The sequence below is a fragment of the Salvia hispanica genome, chromosome 5 (genome assembly GCF_029641045.1).
Source record: "Salvia hispanica isolate PSC_SH4W2 chromosome 5, Shi_PSC_v1, whole genome shotgun sequence".
Classification (NCBI taxonomy): domain Eukaryota; kingdom Viridiplantae; phylum Streptophyta; class Magnoliopsida; order Lamiales; family Lamiaceae; genus Salvia; species Salvia hispanica.
In genome coordinates, this window is record NC_142696.1 from 1,230,101 (window position 1) to 1,250,313 (window position 20,213).

Genomic DNA, 20,213 nt, shown 5'->3' on the forward strand with positions numbered 1-20,213 from the left:
TATTATCACATTTTTTAAGCATCAAATATAGAGCTCATCAAAGCCCATTATACGAAATATATTTAACTCGTTGAGGCCCAGTTTGGTTTATTAAGTAGCCCAATAATAAAGTATTTCAAAAGGCTAAACTAGATCCACCTCTAATTATGTTTAGTACTATTTGAAAAACTGAGTAGGATTCTTGAATTTTAGGTGCTGGGATATTTTCCCTCAACTTTGAGGCGTTTGGATATTTTTTCAGGAATAGATTTGAATAAATTTTGCTAATATAACCGTTAACATGTCGAAAACAAAGTTCATAGCATAATTACAATTGCAATAATTTCAGATATATCTGACTATTTATTTTATTCAAACTAAAAAAAGTTATAACCCACCAAGATAAAAAAAAAAAAAACCATCAACCCACTACGACGGGAATCTTGTAGATTCAAAACTAAAAAGAATTCTTTTTTTATAAAACGTATGCTAAATATAGAGAATAAATGCTTGATTAAAATATATATTGAGAGAGAACAAATGCTCTAACCCATAACAAGAAGCTATAGAAGATGAAGAATTTATACTATTACAATACGTATATCTTTTTAGAACATTTATCTTTGGAAAATATTCTCATTCCTTTGTATTTATTTTCCTCCATAGACATGAGAATATGCATGTGAACAAAACTTTCAATCGGTTCACTCCCTTATAGTTTAAAATAATGCAAGTGTTGAGATTCCAATAATCTAACTAGAAAGGGAATGAAGTTCTTAGGTAAAGTAGCCATTAACCCGATATATAATACTATAAACGATAAAATGTAGAAGAGTTGATAAGACAAGCGTCTTCCAATAAATAAGTTAGGGATTCGAGTCATCTTAAATGCATGTATATTGAATCTTAAAAAAAAAAACTAATAATAGCATGATAGTTTCTTCAATATATTTTTTTTGACAGTATATATAGTGGGTGTTCGGTTAGCAAGACTGAATCTCATGATTAAATATGTATCATGTTTGGTTCATAAGATTGACCCCCACAACTTAATCCTAGATGAATAGTCTCATGATAATTAGTCATGACAACTGAACGCCACCATAGTGTATCAGATTGCAAGATTGTATCCCGAATTAAATTTGTAGTGTGTTTGGTTCATGAGATTGAATCTTATGATTCAATCCTAGATGGATAATCACGAGATAATTAGTCATAGCTAAATAATCTCACAACTCAATCCTAAATTGTATATTCGTATTATTTTATCTTGAAAACCAAACACCACCATAGATTAGACTCCTAGTATATCTATAGTCAACTAGTATAATGCTATCATATTTATTTATTTATTTATTTTCAAATTCTCCACTCATATAAATACTGCTTTAACCTGAATTCCAACACTCAAATCTGATCATAATCAGAGCTAAGAATCAGTGCGACGTAGAAATTACGCGGGAAAAGAAAAGATGCAGATCTTCGTCAAAACCCTTACCGGAGAATCTGGAAAATCAACAATCACGCTTGATGTTGAGAGCTGCGACAGCATCGACCATGTCAAGGCCGCGATTCAGGTCTCCGATTGAACTTTTTTTTCAATATATATGCATTTTCTTTTCGAATGAGATTGTTTTGTGTCGGTATTGCAATTATGATTAGGTCGATGTTCCTGATTTTGCCGTGGTCGGGTGATTTCGGATTTTTGCATTGGTATGTGGTGTATTAAGTTGATTGAGCTAGGGTTTTGAGATTTGATTGGATTGTTCTTTACTCTGCACGCCTGGATTTGATTGAGCTCTATTTTCGTTATATTGCTGTGATCGTCTGGATTTTGTGGAATTTAGTCGGGAATTAGTGAAAATTTAGTGTTTAGTGCCTCAGAGCTGATTTTTTGCATGGATATATGTTTTTCTGTTTTTCGAAAATCGTAGTAATTGAGTTGGTAGTGTTGTGGCTTGGAATGAGCTGGTTGGATCCAAACAATGAATATAGAGACTTTTTGTAAAAATATTGATCATGAAGCAACACTTATTGGGTAGAAAGAAATGGCTGTAGTTGTTTATGCTTGTTATCAGAGTAGATAGTTCTGTGTTCGTCTTTGTTATTGTGCTAGTGTTATAGATATTGTCGTTTGTTGAGTATATTGTGCCCACTCTCTCCTGGTGACTTATCCCAAACTTGAGCCTGTCATTGTTTACATGATGGTTTTTCTTTATTTAGCTCAGTCTTTTGAAACTACATAGTATATTTTTTTATGTTTATTCACCAGTAGTGAAATGAGTTGTTTAAAAGCTCATATTAGTGGAGTTTGTGTGTGTGTTGGATATAGTTGTATTTAAATGCAGATTGTATGTCAGATAAATTGTGGATGCATTTGCAAACTGTCTGGTGCTTGCCATCTTGGATCTGCACAAGATTGTATATCTTGAAGTAGTGAAGTTTTTTTGAGAGCTAGATGTATTTTTAGTTGCCATAGGATGCAAAACTCTATCACAGTTCATCTTCCTTTCGTGCTCGTATCGAACAACTTTTGATGTAATGAGAAATTGGTGCTTGCAGGATAGAGAAGGTATCCCGCCTGGCCAGCAGAGGCTCATATTTGCTGGTAAACAATTGGAAGATGGTAGAACTTTGGCAGACTACAATGTCCAGAAAGATTTAACTCTTTACCTTCTTTTGAGGCTCCGTGGAGGAACAATGATCAAGGTCAAAACCCTTACCGGAAAAGAAATTGAGATTGATATCGAACCTACTGATACCATTGACCGGATTAAGGAACGAGTGGAGGAGAAAGAAGGAATTCCTCCAGTGCAGCAAAGGTTCGTTGCACACCCTTAACCACTCTTTATGCTGTCTCACTTAATGCTGTGGTAGAAAATGGACAGAGAGAGAATCTTTGATAATGTTGCCTTTAAACTCTGGTTTTACATGCTTGTTTGTGCCAAGAATTACCTTCAACACTTTAGACAATCTTAAAATAAGGAACTTTGATGATTGATGCAGTAACTGAAATTATTGTGATAGGTTGATCTACGCGGGGAAACAGCTTGGAGACGACAAAACTGCGAAGGACTACAACATCGAGGGTGGCTCTGTTCTTCACCTTGTTCTTGCGTTGAGGGGTGGTAGCCACTGAGGGTTCGATTTCACGTGCCAACGAGACGACACCTAAATCGCTCTAGACACCACCTTGAACTATTGTACTTATGTTTTTTTGGGTATTCCTAAGATATCCTGATAACTCTTGTCGTGGTTGTGGGATGATCCACTAATTGCAATTTTAAGGGTGTTTTGTTGTTGTGTTTGCTACTTCATACTACGCTTCTTAATTTCACTAATTGCCACGTGAGCTAATTGGTGTAGCCTATTCAAATGATGTAGCGAAAAAATCATATAATATCTCTCATGTGATTTAAGTGATGTAGCCTATTCATAAAGAAACAACTTTTGATTAAATATTAATAATATATTTTCAATGTGACTAGATTTTTTCGGTATGTAATAATTATGAATAAACCTAAACTTTATAATTTTTCCAATTGATTTTAGAAATTATAAGATGGAGCAAAATTTGATGTCAATTTGCCCTTAGGTTGAAAATATTTGTACTCCTAGTTATTACTCCTGTCATTCCTATTAAATGTTCACATTTTTCTTATTTAAATAGTCGTTATAAATATTTTATTTTATTTTTATTATTTTTAGTGTATGAAACCTACATTCCATTCATTCCCATCATAATTATTATAAAACTAAATATAAAAAAGTAGGTTATGTATTCCAACAACTTTTTTTACCAATTTTTTTTTATATAAAATTAAACAATTTCTTTAAACGTGCACAAGTATAATACTATGAGACATCTAATTTAGACTTGGAAGGAATATGTCAATTTCTTCTTTTTTTTTGTATAGATCCAAGATGACTCGGCTCTTCTCCGCCCGACCCAACCTTGCTCCGGCCAAGCCCCCGCTTGGTGCAGCAGCTTGGCCTATGCCTGCTCCGTCGCTGCTTTTGTGTTTGTGTGTGTGTGAGAGAGAGTGAGAGAGCTGTACAAGATATGTCAGGCGAAGTTGTGCATAATCTTAGATATACAAATCCAGAGAGAATCTGGCAATTTGCGGCGAGAGTGTGCCGAGAGTGCTACTAATATATCAAATGCAAATCTTTGAAACTCGGGTTTTAACGCTAGGCGTAAAGCCATTGCACTCCACACCTCCGGAGCTAACTTCACCGCGTGTCTAAATGATTCCAAACCACTCATCATTCTCGCCAGCATCGCCTCGTCCTCCTGTCGAATTTAATGCCACCCATCAAAATCATATGATTAAATCCGATGTTGCATGGATGGGAGACCATACAGAGACTAACCTCGTAGTTCAAACTTCTTGTTCGAAGCTTTTCTTCAGAGAAGCAAGAAACTACTTCTTCCTCGAGGAAAGTGTCGGCTGCCTTGATTATATCTCTGATGAGAAGAACCCGTACCTTGGAACCTTTCTTGGACAGAATGAAGTGAAGAAGATCCTCGGTGGCAGCAACAACGGCCCGCATGTTGAATGCTTTCCATCCCGATGGATTTGAAGGCGTCTCTTTAGATTCTGGAGAGGTCTTGTCAGCTTGCTCGGATATTGCCAGTATCTGAAACAATGCAACGCATTTATAACATTATCGACCGGGTTGTCTTGTGTATTTTTGTGAATTTGAAGAAGAAACGAGCTAATGGGGAGCGTAAGAAGCCACCTACCAGTTTCTCCAGCCGGTTCCATCTTATAGAGCCGTCATTGCGGATCAGGAGTTGGCCCAAGATTTTCCTCATGTCGGGACTTGGGTCATTGAGGAGCCTACCAATGACAAACGGATATGCACTTTCGACTACTTTGAAACCAGGGTCGAGAACTTTTGCAGTTCCTTCAAGTGATCCCAAGGCTCTTATCACCAAGGCGTAATCCGGAGGAAGAGAGAAATTGAAGTCGTACATAACATCATACAGCTGGTTCATTATGCCCTGAATCCAGAGGAAGAAGAAGTTTGACGACTGAGGTTATTCAACAAATCACAAGTATTGTGCACCAATTAAGAGGACCTGGAAATCTTGGGATAGTCTCGTCCCATCACCAAATGATGTTCTTAAAGCATCTGAGACAGAATAAACATCAACGCCTTCGGGTAGAAATCCTAGAGAGAGAAAGTCGTTTGCCAAACCCAAAGAATCCCGGTTCACGAAGTGCACTAACTGGGGAAGAATGTTAGGAAAATAGATTAAACAAGGAGGAATAAGATCAGTTGGAAGAATGGTAGAATGGTCCTTACCACTCTGATAAGCCCTACGCGATAGTGACGTGGAATATCACCCATCATGCCAAAGTCGAAATAAGCAAGGGAACCATCTGCAGTGGCAACTAGATTTCCAGGATGGGGATCGGCATGGAAAAATCCAACCTCCAGCAATTGCCTCAGTGAGCAATATAGACCCTAAAATTTACAAACCCGTTACAGGTAATTTTATAAATTAAAGGCTAAATCACAAGAAAATCGAAGAACTCGATAGGAAAAGCAGATCACTTATTTAGGGCCCCTGCCCTCTTTGATTACCTCATCAATAAGTTGCTTACGGTTTAAACAGGCATCTCTCAGACGATTACCATCAGTGAGCTTGATTCCATCAAGCCATTCCATAGTAAGGACAGCTTTGCGGGTCAGATTCCAGTATATTTTGGGAACCTTGATGCCAATGACTTGCTGATGTCCTACAGTATCTTTCGAGTTTGCTTCCTCATTATCTGAAAATCAGTAAAAATATTCAAGTAATACATCATGCACATGAGCAGCTTAAAACTAAACGACTGGAACCTATAAATTAAAAAATCCCACAAATATCAAAGTATGTTTTATTTCCAACTCAAGTCCCAATTCAGAAAAGATAGTAGCACAATTCATATAATTAAACAAATTCAAAATTTTCTTGAATAGATGTATGTAGGGAGAATTAGCTTCATAAGGAGAAGTTAAAAAATATCTACAATAGTTTATTTTAAAACCTATGGACAAGAAACCACCATCAGCCTGGTCTTCATAAACTATCTAGGATATCTTAAAAATCAAAAGACTGAGATTAGACGAAAATGTACTGAAAGAACCTCATAAATCTGTTACAGGTTACCCTCTAGCAGTTTCAGAAACTCATAAATGCAGTAGCAAGGCTCACACGGGGTTATATTCATATAAAAGATACAATGAATTCAGATGCTCTCTAGAGTCAACATCAATTCTCCCAGTATATAAAATTCCAAGAGGCAACTGACACGAATAGCTTGATCATGGTAAAAGATTTGTACTTTTATGTGGTATTACCATATGAAGTGTCTACTTCACATCCAAGGTCACTAGAACTTCACAAGTGGACAGATGCGAGCAGACACACTACCCAAAAGTTAGAACACCAAAGATGCCATACTTAATTGAAAAAACTTACGGGGCTTGCAGCCATAGAGGGTAGCGAAGCGCTCAGCATTTTGACCCTCCAAAATATAGTCAATCTCCTCAAACATATGTCTTACCTATCCATTGGCAAAGTTCAACAATCTCATCATGTTTAGGGTTTTGAAATCCCAACAACCACCCCATTTCAGCGATAGTATATGTGAACCAGATTTAGTTCTAACTAGAAATAGCATGCTTAGATATGATAAAAGAATAACATTGTCCGCATCCACAAGAAGCAAAAGTATACTTTTTAAGTGTAATCTCTGTCCAAGAAGAGGAATTCAGGAAGCTCACCATTTCATTGACTGCTACTAACAGGTCTTTACGAGCTTTGGCAAATCGCTTAAGTTGGCCTCCAATCATATTAAACAGAAGGGCATCAAGGGTCAACAAATGGGACATTCCGGGCCTCTGAACTTTTACGGCTACAAGCTCTCCAGAGTGCAGGTGAGCTGCAAAACTTGAAACAAAAAGACATATTTAGTTTAAGTTTTCACAAGTCCCCACTAGACCTCCTGATTTTAACTTCTCTTACCAAGAAACAACCAGAGGTGCATGCCAATATAAGTTATCTTAACAGATCTCGGTTCTCTAACCTTTATACACCTGCCCCAGTGATGCTGCAGCAATAGGTTCCTTGCTAATATCAGCGAATAGCTTCGATACTGGCATCCCCAACTGCGACTCAATGGATTTAATGGCAACATCAGTCGGAAATGGTGGAATTTGGTCCTGACATTAATAATGAGTTCAGTGGTATTCTTGATAGAGGTTGTATCTCAAATTACAAGGACAAATGTGCGCACCAAGATTAATGTATAAATATTAGATACCCAAGCCTGTTGAGTAACCATCGGAATTTGAAAACAAAAATCAAACATATGTGTACCTGTAATTTAGCAAGTTCCTGGCAATACACTTTAGGAAGTATATCTGGTCTTGTGCTTAAAGCTTGACCGAGCTGTAAATCAGAAACGAATAGGTTTAACCAACATTCACCCAATCAGATTTTTAATAGTCAACCAAATAACACAGAATAAGGATTAAGAAGATCAACAGAATAGAAACCATTAATCCAATTGAAACACAACTTACCTTGATATAAAAAGGCCCCAAGCGAATAAGCATTTCACGAAACTGCAAGATATCAATCCGCATGTAAGCCATGGTTAGACAAATAAGACGGGTACAACAGGAAATAACAACCAGAATAATGAAATTTCAGTTATAAGGCAAGTAGTATTACATAATTCAGTATGAACTATGAAATTAATGTCCTTAATGGGAGAAATGATCAAAACCATGTACCATATCTCTGCCCAATATAATAGAAGAAACATTACTTTGTCCAAAAACTCTCCAAGATATCCAATTTACACTTATTTTTGACATATCAGAACTAACCTTAACCGAACGCTTGTCCATATCATGGACGAAGAAGCGCCAAACAGTCAGCTTCAACACATAGAATGAAATTATTGCAGCTCTGTACAAAGCTAAGAATGGGCCAAAACGGTAGAAAACAGAAACACTTTTCGAACCCAGCATACGTCCGAATTGACTTTCTAGTGACTCTTTCCTCAACCTCGCATACTCAGCAGAAGGACTTTCACCATGCACACTGGAGTAATCACTAGAGAAACTGCATTCAACACAAGCAGGCGGCAGCATAAGAAATTGAAAAGGAAAAACCAAGCTGCTCCAAAACTAGGTGAAATACCGCAACAAACTAATCATATGTTCGACACTGACTGTTAGAATTGGGTTCATCAGTTATAATTTAGGGAAAAATTCTAAGATGAACACAATGTAAACTCCATCTCCTCACAATTTAGCTTGCAGCAATCTGAATGAGCTATCACCACCATGCATTCTGTTTACAAGACAGCTGTGCCCTCCGAGAAGCATCAGCCTCAACCTGATCGCCTCATCGGGGTTTCCATTCCTCACAGCTGCACATGAAATTCAACAATATATACATCAACCGATCACAATATTCACAATTCAGTACAAAATCATTCAAATTTCATCGACACGCGGCACTCCAGAAACAGAAAGCATTGAACAATAAATAAACAAATTCACGGCGCTCAGAGAGTGAGGGGGAGAAGTTACGCGGGAAATGATGAAGAGGAAGACGTCGACGCTTCAAGCAGGCGACGAGGCGCATCGCGGATATGGAAATTGGAGGTAACTGCTTAGTTTTGCAACGAATTTTGATGTGGAAATCCCATTCGCTGATGGATCCAAACTGTTTGTAAAAATGCGCAGCTGAAGAAATATAAATACGTTTTCGTTTCTTTGGCTTAAGCGGTTGGGTTCGGTGCCTCAAAATGGTTAATTACAATTTACCACCTTCTTTATTTACAAATATCAAAATACCCACAAAATATTATCGTACTAATCTTTTAAGTCCTTAGAGCATGCACAACAAAGCCGCTAACTCTAGACGTGCAGATGAGAATGCGGTGCAGCGACATTTTCGGGGATTGCCGGCCCAATGTTGCGGTGCAACTGCTCGGTTGACAAAAGTAGTGGTGCAATCCATGGCGAAGCCTCGGCTCACCAATTTCCATTTATTTTTATTTTTATTTTCTAACTCTACATTATTTGTGACCGTTTTTACTTAGTTAATCTATTTGATGGTAAATTATGGTTTATTTTTAAAAATCTAAATGCATATATAGACACGATTTTTGAAATGAAAAAATAACTATGTGCTTCTTTCTATTTTAATTATGTAATACTTTATTTTATCTTTTTCTACAATTGTATTATTGTCATCATATGTAAAGAAATCTCCAAAAATTATTAGAAAATTTGAGAAGTGTAAGGAGCCTAATGAATATATGCTTGTACATATCAAAAAGTATTAAACGACTGACACGTGTGCTGCCACTGTCTACGCGTAACGAAAGACGACTTTCAGACTATTTTCACTGTTTATTCGACATTAAGTAATGTGAATTTTTCTAAGAATCCATTATTATAGTATTTAGATTTTGGAAAAACAGACCATACAAATTTTTATAAGTTATAACCTTATATGACTTATAAATATTTAGAATGCTTATATAACCTTATATAACCTTATATGACTTAATAAATATTTAGATTTAGTATTTAGATTTTAAGAAAACTACCATAAATATTTTTTTTTTGTCAAATAGTACACCCTCCGTTCCCGATTAAGAGTCACACTTTTCCATTTCGGTCCATCCTCAATTAAGAGTCATACTTTATTTTTACCTTAAATAATAAGTAAGTCCCATATTCCACTAACTCAATTCACCCACATTTTATTATAAAACTAATATAAAATAATGGATCCACATTCCACTAACCTTTTCAACCATTTTTTCTTTACATTTCTTGAAACTCGTGTCCAGTCTAAGGGTGACTTCTAATCGGGGACGGAGGGAGTAACATGTTAAAAAACACCAAAAATAGGCCTACCGGATTAATAAACGTCAATGGAGTATTTTGAATGGAGAAATAATCGGAAATGGACCATGTGATAAAAATGGTAATAAAGTAGTACTATATTGAAAGTATAAATATTAGTATGTTGTAAAATGGTGTTTATTAATGATTAAATGGAGATGAGTATTTGTGGATAAAAAATTGATTATATTTAATGGATGGAAGGAGTAAAAACCAACACATTCACTAAAAAAGTATTGCTCCGCCATTTGCAGTTTGTATAAGTAGCAAACTTATCTAAAGCACCCTGTCTCTGAGTCTTGGGTGTGATCAACGTTAGTAGTGGAGGCGAACGAGATCTAATGCATCCTCTCATCGCACCTTAGCCTCGTTCGCCTCCGCTATGAAGTAAGGATGAATCGTGACACATCGATACTTTGAGACCAGGAAAATAGGCACTGCAAAAAGTCTATTCGTCAAAACCAAACAATTTGCTGAGCCTTCAGACAATTTTGATGCATACCTTACAAGATGAGAACTGTGAAGCAATGCATATTTATTCCCTCTTAGCATGATGTTGTCTGTTATGATAATAGACAACAGATCCAAATGATGCCATAACGCCAATCAAATAGCCAAGAATAGCTCCATAAGTCACACAGATTGGCCACTCCTGTATCAAATGCATATATACAACACATTACATATTGAAGACTTTTTTTTCAAAAACTAAAAACACAAAATAGTACTCCTTGTGTCCCATTCAAAGTGAACCATTTCTTTTCCAATACGGACATTTTATGCAGTATTGTTTAGTGTGGTCAATTGAGAGAATAAAGTAGAAGGGTTATGTTCCTATTCTTATAAATGTGTCACTTTCAGTGGAATCCGAAAAAAAAAATGTGTCACTTTGAATTTGAATGGGATGCATAGCAAAAGCACATAAAAAGACTGAAGCATTCTTGAAAGAACTATTTCAAGATGGGATATATATTTTAAGATGAGGGAGGCAAGGTTCCGCACCTGCCAGGGTCTTTCCCAGTCAAGAGGCATGGGCCACGCACCAAACCAAGCCCCGATGATGGCTCCATGTGCAGGCAAACAGATTATAAAATCTACGGGTCGCATTGGCCTGGAGATTTGTACTAATGAGAACCCGGACCATGTAAGATTAAAGGAATTGCCTTAGCACATAGAGAATCGTGAGGTAGTATATAACTTTACTTTGAGTGGGCGAATATCCGATGCCAGTCGGTCCATGATGAGCCAAATACAGAAGCTGCAGGTGCAAACTGCATCAAACACAGCATGGCAAACATGAGCCAAGACAACCATAATAGCTTGCAAAAGAATGGTTTCATAGAGGAAAACCTACTGTGAAAACCGACATTAGAAGAGACCAGTGAACTGTCTTTTTGAAGTGCCTGTAACAGCAAAAAGGAAGTATCGATCAGCAACTATTACTCGTTGTATGCAAGTATACCCCAGCTTATTCTCATAGGTAAATAACTATCTTATCAACAGCGAGGCTACCAATTTGCCAAGACCACACCACTCATTATCGGTACTGCAAAAGGAACCGAACAACACACTAGGAAAGAGTTCAAATTATGACAATCGTACAAAGGAAAAGGTCCAAAAATCAGAGACTGGAAACCAGAAGGAACTGGCTGACCGTAGTGGACTTTGTAAATGCTCGAGTATTTGTCAGATTATATCCATTTTTATCCAACCAAATCAACGGTTTAGTTTTTAAAATCACGATAGTGCAAAACAAATTCACGTACTGAATTCCAACTGGTGCGCCCAATACAATTGCTCCAAGAGCATTAACTAAAGCACCTGCAAGTATAAAAAATTAAACACAAGCTCATCTTAGCACAGATGTCAATAGAGAGCAACAATGAATTAGTTTCACAAAGCAAGGGAGTAGCTTATGAGTAATTATCCGTTATTATATCATAACTATGGAACACTAAATAGGTTCTACACAGTTATCCTGAACTTCCTGATTCCTATTACTGTGAGAAATAATTTACAAGTACTGAATCACATTACAACCCCTGGCCTCTCTTGTTGTCATGACAGAGGTTTTCTCATTCTCATCAAATTTCTCTGATCAGCCCAATTACCATCATTCTGAGACAACAGTTAGGATCTTAAAGCATAACTCTAAAATGCATTTCATTTTCAGCAGTAGCATTTTAGTAAAGTTCCATTCTAATGCCGGTCTATTCACAAAGTCAATTTTATTTTCTTAATATAAACAGACATCTATAAGAAGGAAGAGAACTAACAAACGAAACGAAGTTTATAGCCCTAACCTGCAGGGAGACCCATCAGTCCTCTCACTATAGCTTTAACATACTGGAAAGAAACAGAAAACAATTGAATTCAGCAAAAACTTAAAAACGAAAGCCGAGAAATACAGACAATAGGGGAACAAAAATGAAATTACAGAGCATTGATCAGGATCGATACGAAACCGACTAAAGACAGGGATCACAACAAGAGCAAGCACAGCCTGAAAGAGAGCACAAAAGCAAAACAAGTTACCACAAAATTCCAGAAGACTGAATGTAGGAATATGTGGAGGTTTACATACCCATACAATAAAGAGAGTTTGGGAAGGATTTTGGATGAGCACGAGTGAACAAAAATCAAGTGCTGCCCAGAAAGCTAAAGCTAAGCCAAGCACACATGTGAGATGCAATAGCAGCAGCAGCCGTATCGAATCATTCCTACTTTCGGGTGATTTTACTTCCTGCATTGATGTAGCTGGTGGAAAAAGGATACCCAATACTATTGATTTTACTTCACATCAAGCCTTCGAGCTGATGAGAGAAACTAATTCAGCCATTTTGATTTCATACACAATATGCCAATCAATAGGATCTTATTATAGATAAGAATTGACAATACAAAAGCAGTAACCATTCACAACTGTGCCCTAATTCAACATGAAATTTCAACTAGTATAAATTCATTTATCTAGTAGAAACTGAAAAAAAAAATGAGGAAGAAGAAAACCTGTGATGAAGTGAGTGGCGGTGGAGAACCTTCCAAGATGAGAAGACGCCGGCGGAAATGGAGATTCGGGATCGTTCAGTGAATTGGGGAAGGAAGCTTGGGAAAAGATGATTATAATGGGCTTATTTGGGGAAATACAAGGTTTAATAAATTGATCGTTTGTTGGGCTAATAAATTTTTTTATTGAAATCTATAAGAGCTCTCCACCGGCGGACGTTCCGGTCGGACGTCGCGAAAGTCCGCCATTGTGAAGGAAAAGGTAGGAACGGACGTCCCGTGAGGACGTCGGATATCCACGCGACGTCCGACCGGACGTCCGCCATTGTGGCGTCGGTCGGACGTCCGAGTTAAAATTCAATTTTTTTTTAGAACTTTATAAATATGGCTCGTCGAAATTCTAATTCCGTAAATTGAATAATTGTGAATTTAATTGCGGGAAGTCCTAGTACAGGGGAAGTCCTAGTGATGTGGCAGTGGAATGGAAAATCCTGGTGATGACGTGGCAGGAAGTTTTTGTGGGCGGTCTTAGTGGAAGTCCTAGTGAAAAGTCCGCCACCAGAGATGCTCTAAAAGGACCCAAATATTTTATTTATTAAAGTATAAGTAATTTATAAGATTATACTCAATTATACTATAAATTTAATTTATTAATTTAAAGATGAATAGTAACACCTCATATTATACATTCAATCCAATTGTACTAAACATACCACCCCTAGCAAAGGCTATGAACTCGTAATTAGGTTTAGTTAATTTAGGTTACATGCTCATGAGTCATGATTAAATAAAGGGTCATTACTATATAACCAATAATTTTTTAAAAAGAAAATTAATACTCCTACACCGAAAATATAATTGATTCGGTAGGTGAAATGAGGGAGATTTTCAATTTTCCACCTAAAAAAGTCACCATTTCCCACACCATAAATATTACTCCTAAATGAATACAAAAATCATAATGGAGATAAGTTAGATTTGAGAAATTAAGAAAATAGTTAGTGAGAAGCCTTTCAGGAAAATCAACGCTTTTCTTAGTTTTATTAACAACTCAGGATACTAAATTTTTCATTAACGAACTCAACGAAGAGAGTCTATGTTGGTTGTGCCGATAGGAGCTCATTTAGAGAGTGTTTTTCGGGTATGCTCGATGCTTTGGGAATGTCATTTATTAGTTGCTTGTGTTGTGAGTACATTCATTAAGCAAAATTTGGTACATTTCACTAAAAGTTTACCCTTACTATCTGAGTCAAAATCAAACTCATGTTATCGAACGAAAGGAGTAGTTCATAATCAATGGTCGATCCAAATGGATAGGAGGTGAACCACCAACTTCACCGCCACCCTCTTATGCTTCAACTTTTTTGGGGTTGATATTGCTTTTGTTATTTTATCGTAATTAATTGTTAACGACAATCGTCTATTCCTTTTGATGCCAACTATCAACTTTTATGTTGTGTGATTATGTCCGACCCATAAATTCCGCTACTCGAATTGCATAGTAATAATACGGTAATACTCTAGTTTTACCTGTTACTTACATGTAATAAACGTGTGTATGCCATTTTAATTCACATTAATTATAATTTATATGTAGAGTTTAATATATCCAAATTTGTATTGAATAGTATTCCTATTCCCCCAGTCCCACAATAATTGTCACTCTTTTCCATTTCCATAATAATTATCACACTTCGTTTTTACCATAAATGGTAATCACGTTCCACTAACTAACTTCCTTCATATTTTATTATTAAACTAATATAAAAAAGTGGGTAACACATTTCACTAGCGTTTCTAACGAACTTTTCTGTACAAACTCGTGCCCACAATAAAAATGACAATTATTATGAGACGGATAAAGTATTATATTATGTGAACATGACTCGAACACAATGCTGCTAAGATCGCGCCACCCAACCAAATCACGTTTGTCCGAAATAATATAATTAGGCTTCCAATGATAATAAAGGATGATAGTGACTCAATTATAGCAATTGTTAATAGAACAAAAATAGAAGTTAAAATTGAGGCCACAAAAACAAGGCTTTGGTAATTTAATTGCTTTCATCCACAACAAAATGGGTATTTTTGTTCTTTAGCTATTTTAGTTATTTTTAGGCTATTGTGAGTTGTGACACTGTCCATTAGTGTAGGGACTTATAAATGACTTTGTTTCAAAGTAATAAAGATTCTTGTAGTACTATATTTATCTTAGCTCTATGGCTTTTATTTATACACGAATTTCCTATTACGTGTAAATATGTTGTTGACTCATGATATATTTCATATATTATTAAATAGTTTATTTGAATAAATATAAAAATTATGTTAGATGGTCAGTATTCAGAGATTCAATTCTAATATATTCATACAATTAAAGAAACCGTATCAAGACTACCATACTTACAAAAAAAGAAGAAGTTAAAGTTCAATTTAATCCTTTTTCACCCTTAACTTACAAGGGATTCAAACAGAGTATTTAAAGATAATTTCGAGTGTTTTAGATAATCTTGAACATATTTTATAATGTTGAATATGAATGTGGATAGGAATAATCTTTTTAACAATGGGATTAGAACAATGCAACACGTGCACATCACATGTGGCCCAAATGAGTTAGTTATGTGTTCCATTACATAATCACCTGCTGATTGGATAAGTCACGAGGCCCAGTGGGCCCAGGAAGCCGACGTTTAGGCGGCCCAACAATCCCAAAATCCAACCGTCCGATCTCGCCGGCAAAAAATCCAACGGCTGAGATCCGCTGACGAGACTCAAAAGGCAGCACGGCAATTCAGCGCTTCGTTTGTTTGTTATGGAAATTGTTTTATGGTTTTAAATTTTGAATTATGGTTTGATAATACTCAGTCTCCCATTATCCTCGGATCTTCGTAATTATTGTTATTATCCGCAAATATGATTTCATACTAAATTTAAATCATTCCCTTCTTTATTCCTCTCTCTTAAAAAGAGGGAGAAAAGGCTTCTCGTTGTAAAGAGATTGGTTGTTGGAAGCCTCTCTTTCTTTTCTTGGTTTTTTCTTTCGTTGTAAAAGAGGAAAGAATAAAGAGTCAAAAGGGAGGAGAAAAAGCGAAGAACACAACAGGAATATTGATTGGTTTCCATTTAATCTATCAGGTTGTCATCAAGTTTTGATTTTGATGATGAAAGTATTGATTTTGTTGATATGTTTATGTCAAAGTTGTCATCTTTTAATCTGTTTATTGTTTTTCTGATGATGTTATTAACTTTTTGTATTGAGGGCTGTGATAAATTTGCAATCTTGATGGATAGCCAATGATTTGTGGTGAAGATTTGACTTTTTTTATTGGTTTTCTTGCTGACTTTGTTTTGCTTATTTGAATAGTCTCCTGATATCAAATTGATATGATCGTGTTGTTAAAATAATCATAATTTATGTGGATTATCGAATTCTCATGTTGCTTGTGTTTGAGTTTGTTTGTTGATGAAGAGAGTTGCAGAAGAAGAATAATCAATCCCCTTTGCTTGAACCTTTTTGGTGACTTAGATTCTGATAAAGTGTGCCTTTAACAAGAAAAGTGAAAACTTGTCATATAATTAACACTTAAACCGAAAAAAAGAAGAAGTTGGAACTGCTCTAATATATAGTAGGAGTATTAGATGATGCTAATGTGTGTCTTGCAATTTTATTCTCTTCTATGATGATTATTTTCGCGGCTATCTCTGAATTCGTATTCTGGTATGTTCTTCACAATTGAGAAACTTTTGAAAAAAATATTAGTTTTAATCTATACTAGGCACTGTTTTATTCTTCATTGATTCTCATGATACCGGCCTGTGACCTTTTGATTTAGCTTGTTAACAACGTTGAACGTTTAGGTTCAGTTAAAGAGCTTGAATTGCCTTAGTTGATAGTATTAGATGAGGCTAATATGTAGTACTATATGGCTATTTTATTCTCTTCTATGATGATTATTTCCGCGGCTGTCTCTGATTTCGTATTCTGGTATGTTCTTCACCATTGAGAAACTTTTTGGAAAATCGTTAGTTTTAATCTAAACTAGGCACTATTTTCATTCTTCAGTGATTCTCATGATACTGGATTGTGAGTTTTCGATTTAGCTTCTCAATAACGTTGCTCGTTTAGGTAATAGTTTAAATAGTTATATGGCTGTTATAGTAAGCCTTTTTGGTGGTTTATATGTTTACCTAATGCGTGCTGTTTTGGCCTGATTAGCCTGATTTCGTTCATTCGAATCCTAAATTCATTGTACTAGTTTGGATTGTTTACCTTAGCATATCTTATAGCTTTGGAGAAAAGGGGGAACTATACTGTTTCTTGATCGAGAAGTAGTGTGTATTGTGCTCTTTGATTAAGCGGTGAAGGCTAAATGTGCATATCTTGATGCAGCAGAATAGAAAGTCGATCATGAATGGATACTCCAGCAAAAGAGGTGTTGCTACGAGTAGAGCACCTAGGAAAGGCGTTAGTTCAAGCTCGGCCCAGGATCAGAATGTTCAGTTCTGTAACCGAATAGGATGCAGTGGAAGAATCAAGTACGGGAATCAGAATACGAAAATTAGAAGCTCGGACAATGGCAAAAGCCCCAAGTCCTCGTTTTGTTCTTCAAGCGGGAATGGAGCGGTTGAAGCTTTGTCTAAGAGTGGTTCTGTGGTGATCAGGGAAAAGGCGTCGTATCTTGATACAAAGAAAAGGTTGCCATTTGATCAACCTGAAAGTAGTCAGTCGGGCGATTCAGAAGCCTCACAGTCGACATCCTCACTGGGTAGGAGTCTTGCAGCTCATAACTCTGGATCAGCAAGCAAGTCTGGACAGAATCCCGTGGCGAAAAATGGTAGTGGGAGTGTTCCATCGAGTGTTAGAACTCGAAAAAGGGTTCAGAATACCTCGGGTCCGAACAAGCAAAATACTCAGACAGCTCCTGCTGTTTCTCCCACTACTAATAGTGGTAATAACAGAAGTAGGTGCCTGAAAAACCTCAAAAGCAACGCGGTCTCAGATTCCGTACCACCTAGTTGTTCATCGTCGGGGTCAAAATCTCCCTGCAAGAATGTGATGAGGAAGAGAAGTCTAGAAGGGGTTAGCAGCGAGCCTGGTAGAGGGAGACAGACAGTTGTATCTACACATGCCTCGTCTTCGAGCAGCAGTGCCTCTGGTTCAGATAGCACCACTTCTGGTTCGGCCAGGACAGGAGGGTCGGGTAACGTAAACAAGAGTAGGTCAATGAGGCTCTCTTCTCGACAAAACGGGAGAAATACCTCGAGCCTTAGAGAATCCTCCCTCCGCCTCTCCCATCCCGAACCACCTAGAAGCACTGGCTGGCCAAGATTACCGCAGCAATACTCTCCCAACGCCCCTTCGAGTGGGTTGAGCTCGTATAGCCTCTCCCCTTCTAGTAATAGTGATGACAATCGGTCCACTTTGATGCCTTACACTGTAATGGAGCCTGGCTACAGCCATTTTGCCAACCGCGACATGTTGCAACGATACAATATGGACGGTATTGCTGAGGTATTGTTACTTCTGCCATCCGACAACTCAGAGTTAGGTTTTCCGATCAAATGATACATGATGCGTACATTTTTGTCTCTGCAGGTATTACTCGCACTCGAAAGGTTCGAGCAGGACGAAGAAATGACACATGAGGTACTCAAACCATCCTTATTAATTCTTCGTACCTGATTCGATCTACAATAGTTCCAAAATTGGATTTTTTTATGCGAACTCTCGTACCTTCCTGCAGCAAATACTCGCATTGGAGACGAGTTTATTCCTCAGTGGCCTCAATCTATACGACCAGCACCGGGACATGAGACTGGATATTGATGACATGTCGTATGAGGTTGTTTTCGTGTTCCTCCTTCATAGTAGAGTCTTCCATACTTGCTTCGTGTCGAGCATAAGAATTTTTCCTGACATTGTCTCATCCGCATTTGGCAGGAGTTGTTGGCTCTAGGGGATAGCATGGGAACGGTTAGCACGGCCCTCTCAGAAAACGAACTATTCAAGTGCATCAAGCGACGCGTACATCAGGGTGCCCTGACAGAAAAAGTATCGGGCGAAGACGGAGATGATGTCAAATGCAGCATCTGCCAGGTCAGTTCATCAATTGTTCATCAAAATTGAATTCAATCTTGCTTGCATTTAGGGTGGAAAAATCTAGGGGTGACCTGAAAAACCAAATATCCGAACTGAACCAAACATAAATTTAAAATTTGGTTCCTTTTTTTTCAGATTTCAGTTCGGTTTCATTTTTTGGGCAAATTTTGTTTTTTAGGTCCAGTTCGGGTTATATGAAACGCCAAAAAACCCGAAAACTGAATTTATTTTTAATTTCATTTCTCGCCTCTTCGTCTGCGTTTTGCTAGCCAAACTCGTGCAGATACTTTTATGAAGAACAGATTGTTATGCAATTTTTATTTTTATTTTTATTTCTGGTTTGGATCGATTTTCGGGTCTGGTTTTCTATTTTTCAGATAATTCAGTTCGTTTTGGTTCGGTTTATATTTTTGGAAAATTTCCGTTTTCTTTCCAAAACCGGACTAAAAATTGAATGCATCACGCTCGTTGCGTTGTGATCTAACGAAATCTCGGGTGCTTTGCAGGAGGAGTACGTGAAGGGGGACGCTATCGGGGAGTTAGTCAAGTGTGAGCACGCGTATCACGTCGCGTGCATAAGTCAGTGGCTGAGGCTCAAGAACTGGTGCCCTATTTGCAAGAGTGCTGCAGCTCCATCACAACCATCTTCTTCATCTTCTTCTCTCTCTTAATGCAAATGTTTCTTTTGATCTGTACATTAATGGATTGTTTCTGGTCTTTGAATTTTTTTTATTTTGTAAATATCATTATATTCAATATCCTAAGGCATTTTGGTGAAAATCTGACTGCCTCAGTGAACAAAGTTTTCCAATAATACTATAATTTTTTCTTGCTTGAAAATTTCTTATCCTTGTCTTCCATATCCATTACTCTATTTTATTTTGTGAGATTTAAGTATTTAATTTCAAAGAAATAGTGATTAAAAACCTTCCAAGTATGCCACCAATGTTTTTATGAGAGGAAGATAAGAATACTTGTATATTGAATAAATTGCCAAATTTCTTACCTCAAATAAAGTTTACTACATTTTGCACTTATATGAATACTTAGTACTCCAATGTGATTAGTTTAAATTAATTTTATATTTTATTGAAAACTTAAATTGATTTACTCAATTATCTATAACAATCACGTCAATTAAATTACGACTATTACTCCATATATCTTGATACCTCAAAATATAGAATTTATT

The 20,213-nt window shown here is 36.8% G+C and overlaps 4 protein-coding genes across 7 annotated transcripts; 2 read left to right on the forward strand and 2 right to left on the reverse strand.

Annotated features, from left to right (window-relative positions):
• Positions 1-1,380: 1,380 nt before the first annotated feature.
• Positions 1,381-3,296, forward strand: LOC125190848 (ubiquitin-NEDD8-like protein RUB2). Its single transcript, XM_048088254.2, has 3 exons — positions 1,381-1,556; positions 2,542-2,801; positions 3,007-3,296. Exons 1-3 carry the CDS (start codon positions 1,452-1,454, stop codon positions 3,116-3,118), a joined length of 477 nt encoding a protein of 158 aa, XP_047944211.1. The 5' UTR covers positions 1,381-1,451; the 3' UTR covers positions 3,119-3,296.
• Positions 3,297-4,041: 745 nt separating this feature from the next.
• Positions 4,042-8,784, reverse strand: LOC125190846 (Protein kinase superfamily protein). Its single transcript, XM_048088252.2, has 14 exons — positions 8,581-8,784; positions 8,294-8,417; positions 7,870-8,107; positions 7,561-7,602; positions 7,355-7,426; positions 7,062-7,197; positions 6,760-6,917; positions 6,455-6,539; positions 5,575-5,762; positions 5,293-5,454; positions 5,066-5,215; positions 4,727-4,987; positions 4,354-4,620; positions 4,042-4,273 (listed from the first exon to the last, which is right to left on the reverse strand). Exons 1-14 carry the CDS (start codon positions 8,633-8,635, stop codon positions 4,046-4,048), a joined length of 2,166 nt encoding a protein of 721 aa, XP_047944209.1. The 5' UTR covers positions 8,636-8,784; the 3' UTR covers positions 4,042-4,045.
• A 1,290-nt stretch (positions 8,785-10,074) lies between these two features.
• Positions 10,075-13,079, reverse strand: LOC125187239 (phosphatidylinositol-glycan biosynthesis class F-like protein). Of its 2 annotated transcripts, none has more exons than XM_048083793.2 (10): positions 12,919-13,079; positions 12,494-12,722; positions 12,347-12,412; positions 12,213-12,255; positions 11,676-11,730; positions 11,264-11,312; positions 11,113-11,180; positions 10,912-11,020; positions 10,417-10,561; positions 10,075-10,346 (listed from the first exon to the last, which is right to left on the reverse strand). In XM_048083793.2, exons 2-9 carry the CDS (start codon positions 12,656-12,658, stop codon positions 10,445-10,447), a joined length of 672 nt encoding a protein of 223 aa, XP_047939750.1. In that variant the 5' UTR covers positions 12,659-12,722; positions 12,919-13,079; the 3' UTR covers positions 10,075-10,346; positions 10,417-10,444. The 2 variants fall into 2 exon arrangements, with proteins under 2 accessions (XP_047939750.1, XP_047939749.1); XM_048083792.2 differs by having other exon boundaries at positions 10,412-10,561.
• Positions 13,080-15,788: 2,709 nt separating this feature from the next.
• LOC125189064 (uncharacterized) lies at positions 15,789-19,861 on the forward strand. 3 transcript variants are annotated; one of them, XM_048086241.2, is made up of 6 exons: positions 15,789-16,056; positions 17,312-18,433; positions 18,518-18,568; positions 18,666-18,764; positions 18,863-19,018; positions 19,528-19,861. In XM_048086241.2, the coding sequence occupies exons 2-6, from the start codon at positions 17,330-17,332 to the stop codon at positions 19,690-19,692; spliced, it is 1,575 nt and encodes a 524-aa protein (XP_047942198.1). In that variant the 5' UTR covers positions 15,789-16,056; positions 17,312-17,329; the 3' UTR covers positions 19,693-19,861. The 3 variants fall into 3 exon arrangements, with proteins under 3 accessions (XP_047942198.1, XP_047942197.1, XP_088915784.1); XM_048086240.2 differs by having other exon boundaries at positions 17,315-18,433; XM_089059658.1 differs by lacking the exon at positions 15,789-16,056 and having other exon boundaries at positions 17,306-18,433.
• The last annotated feature ends 352 nt before the right edge of the window (positions 19,862-20,213 follow it).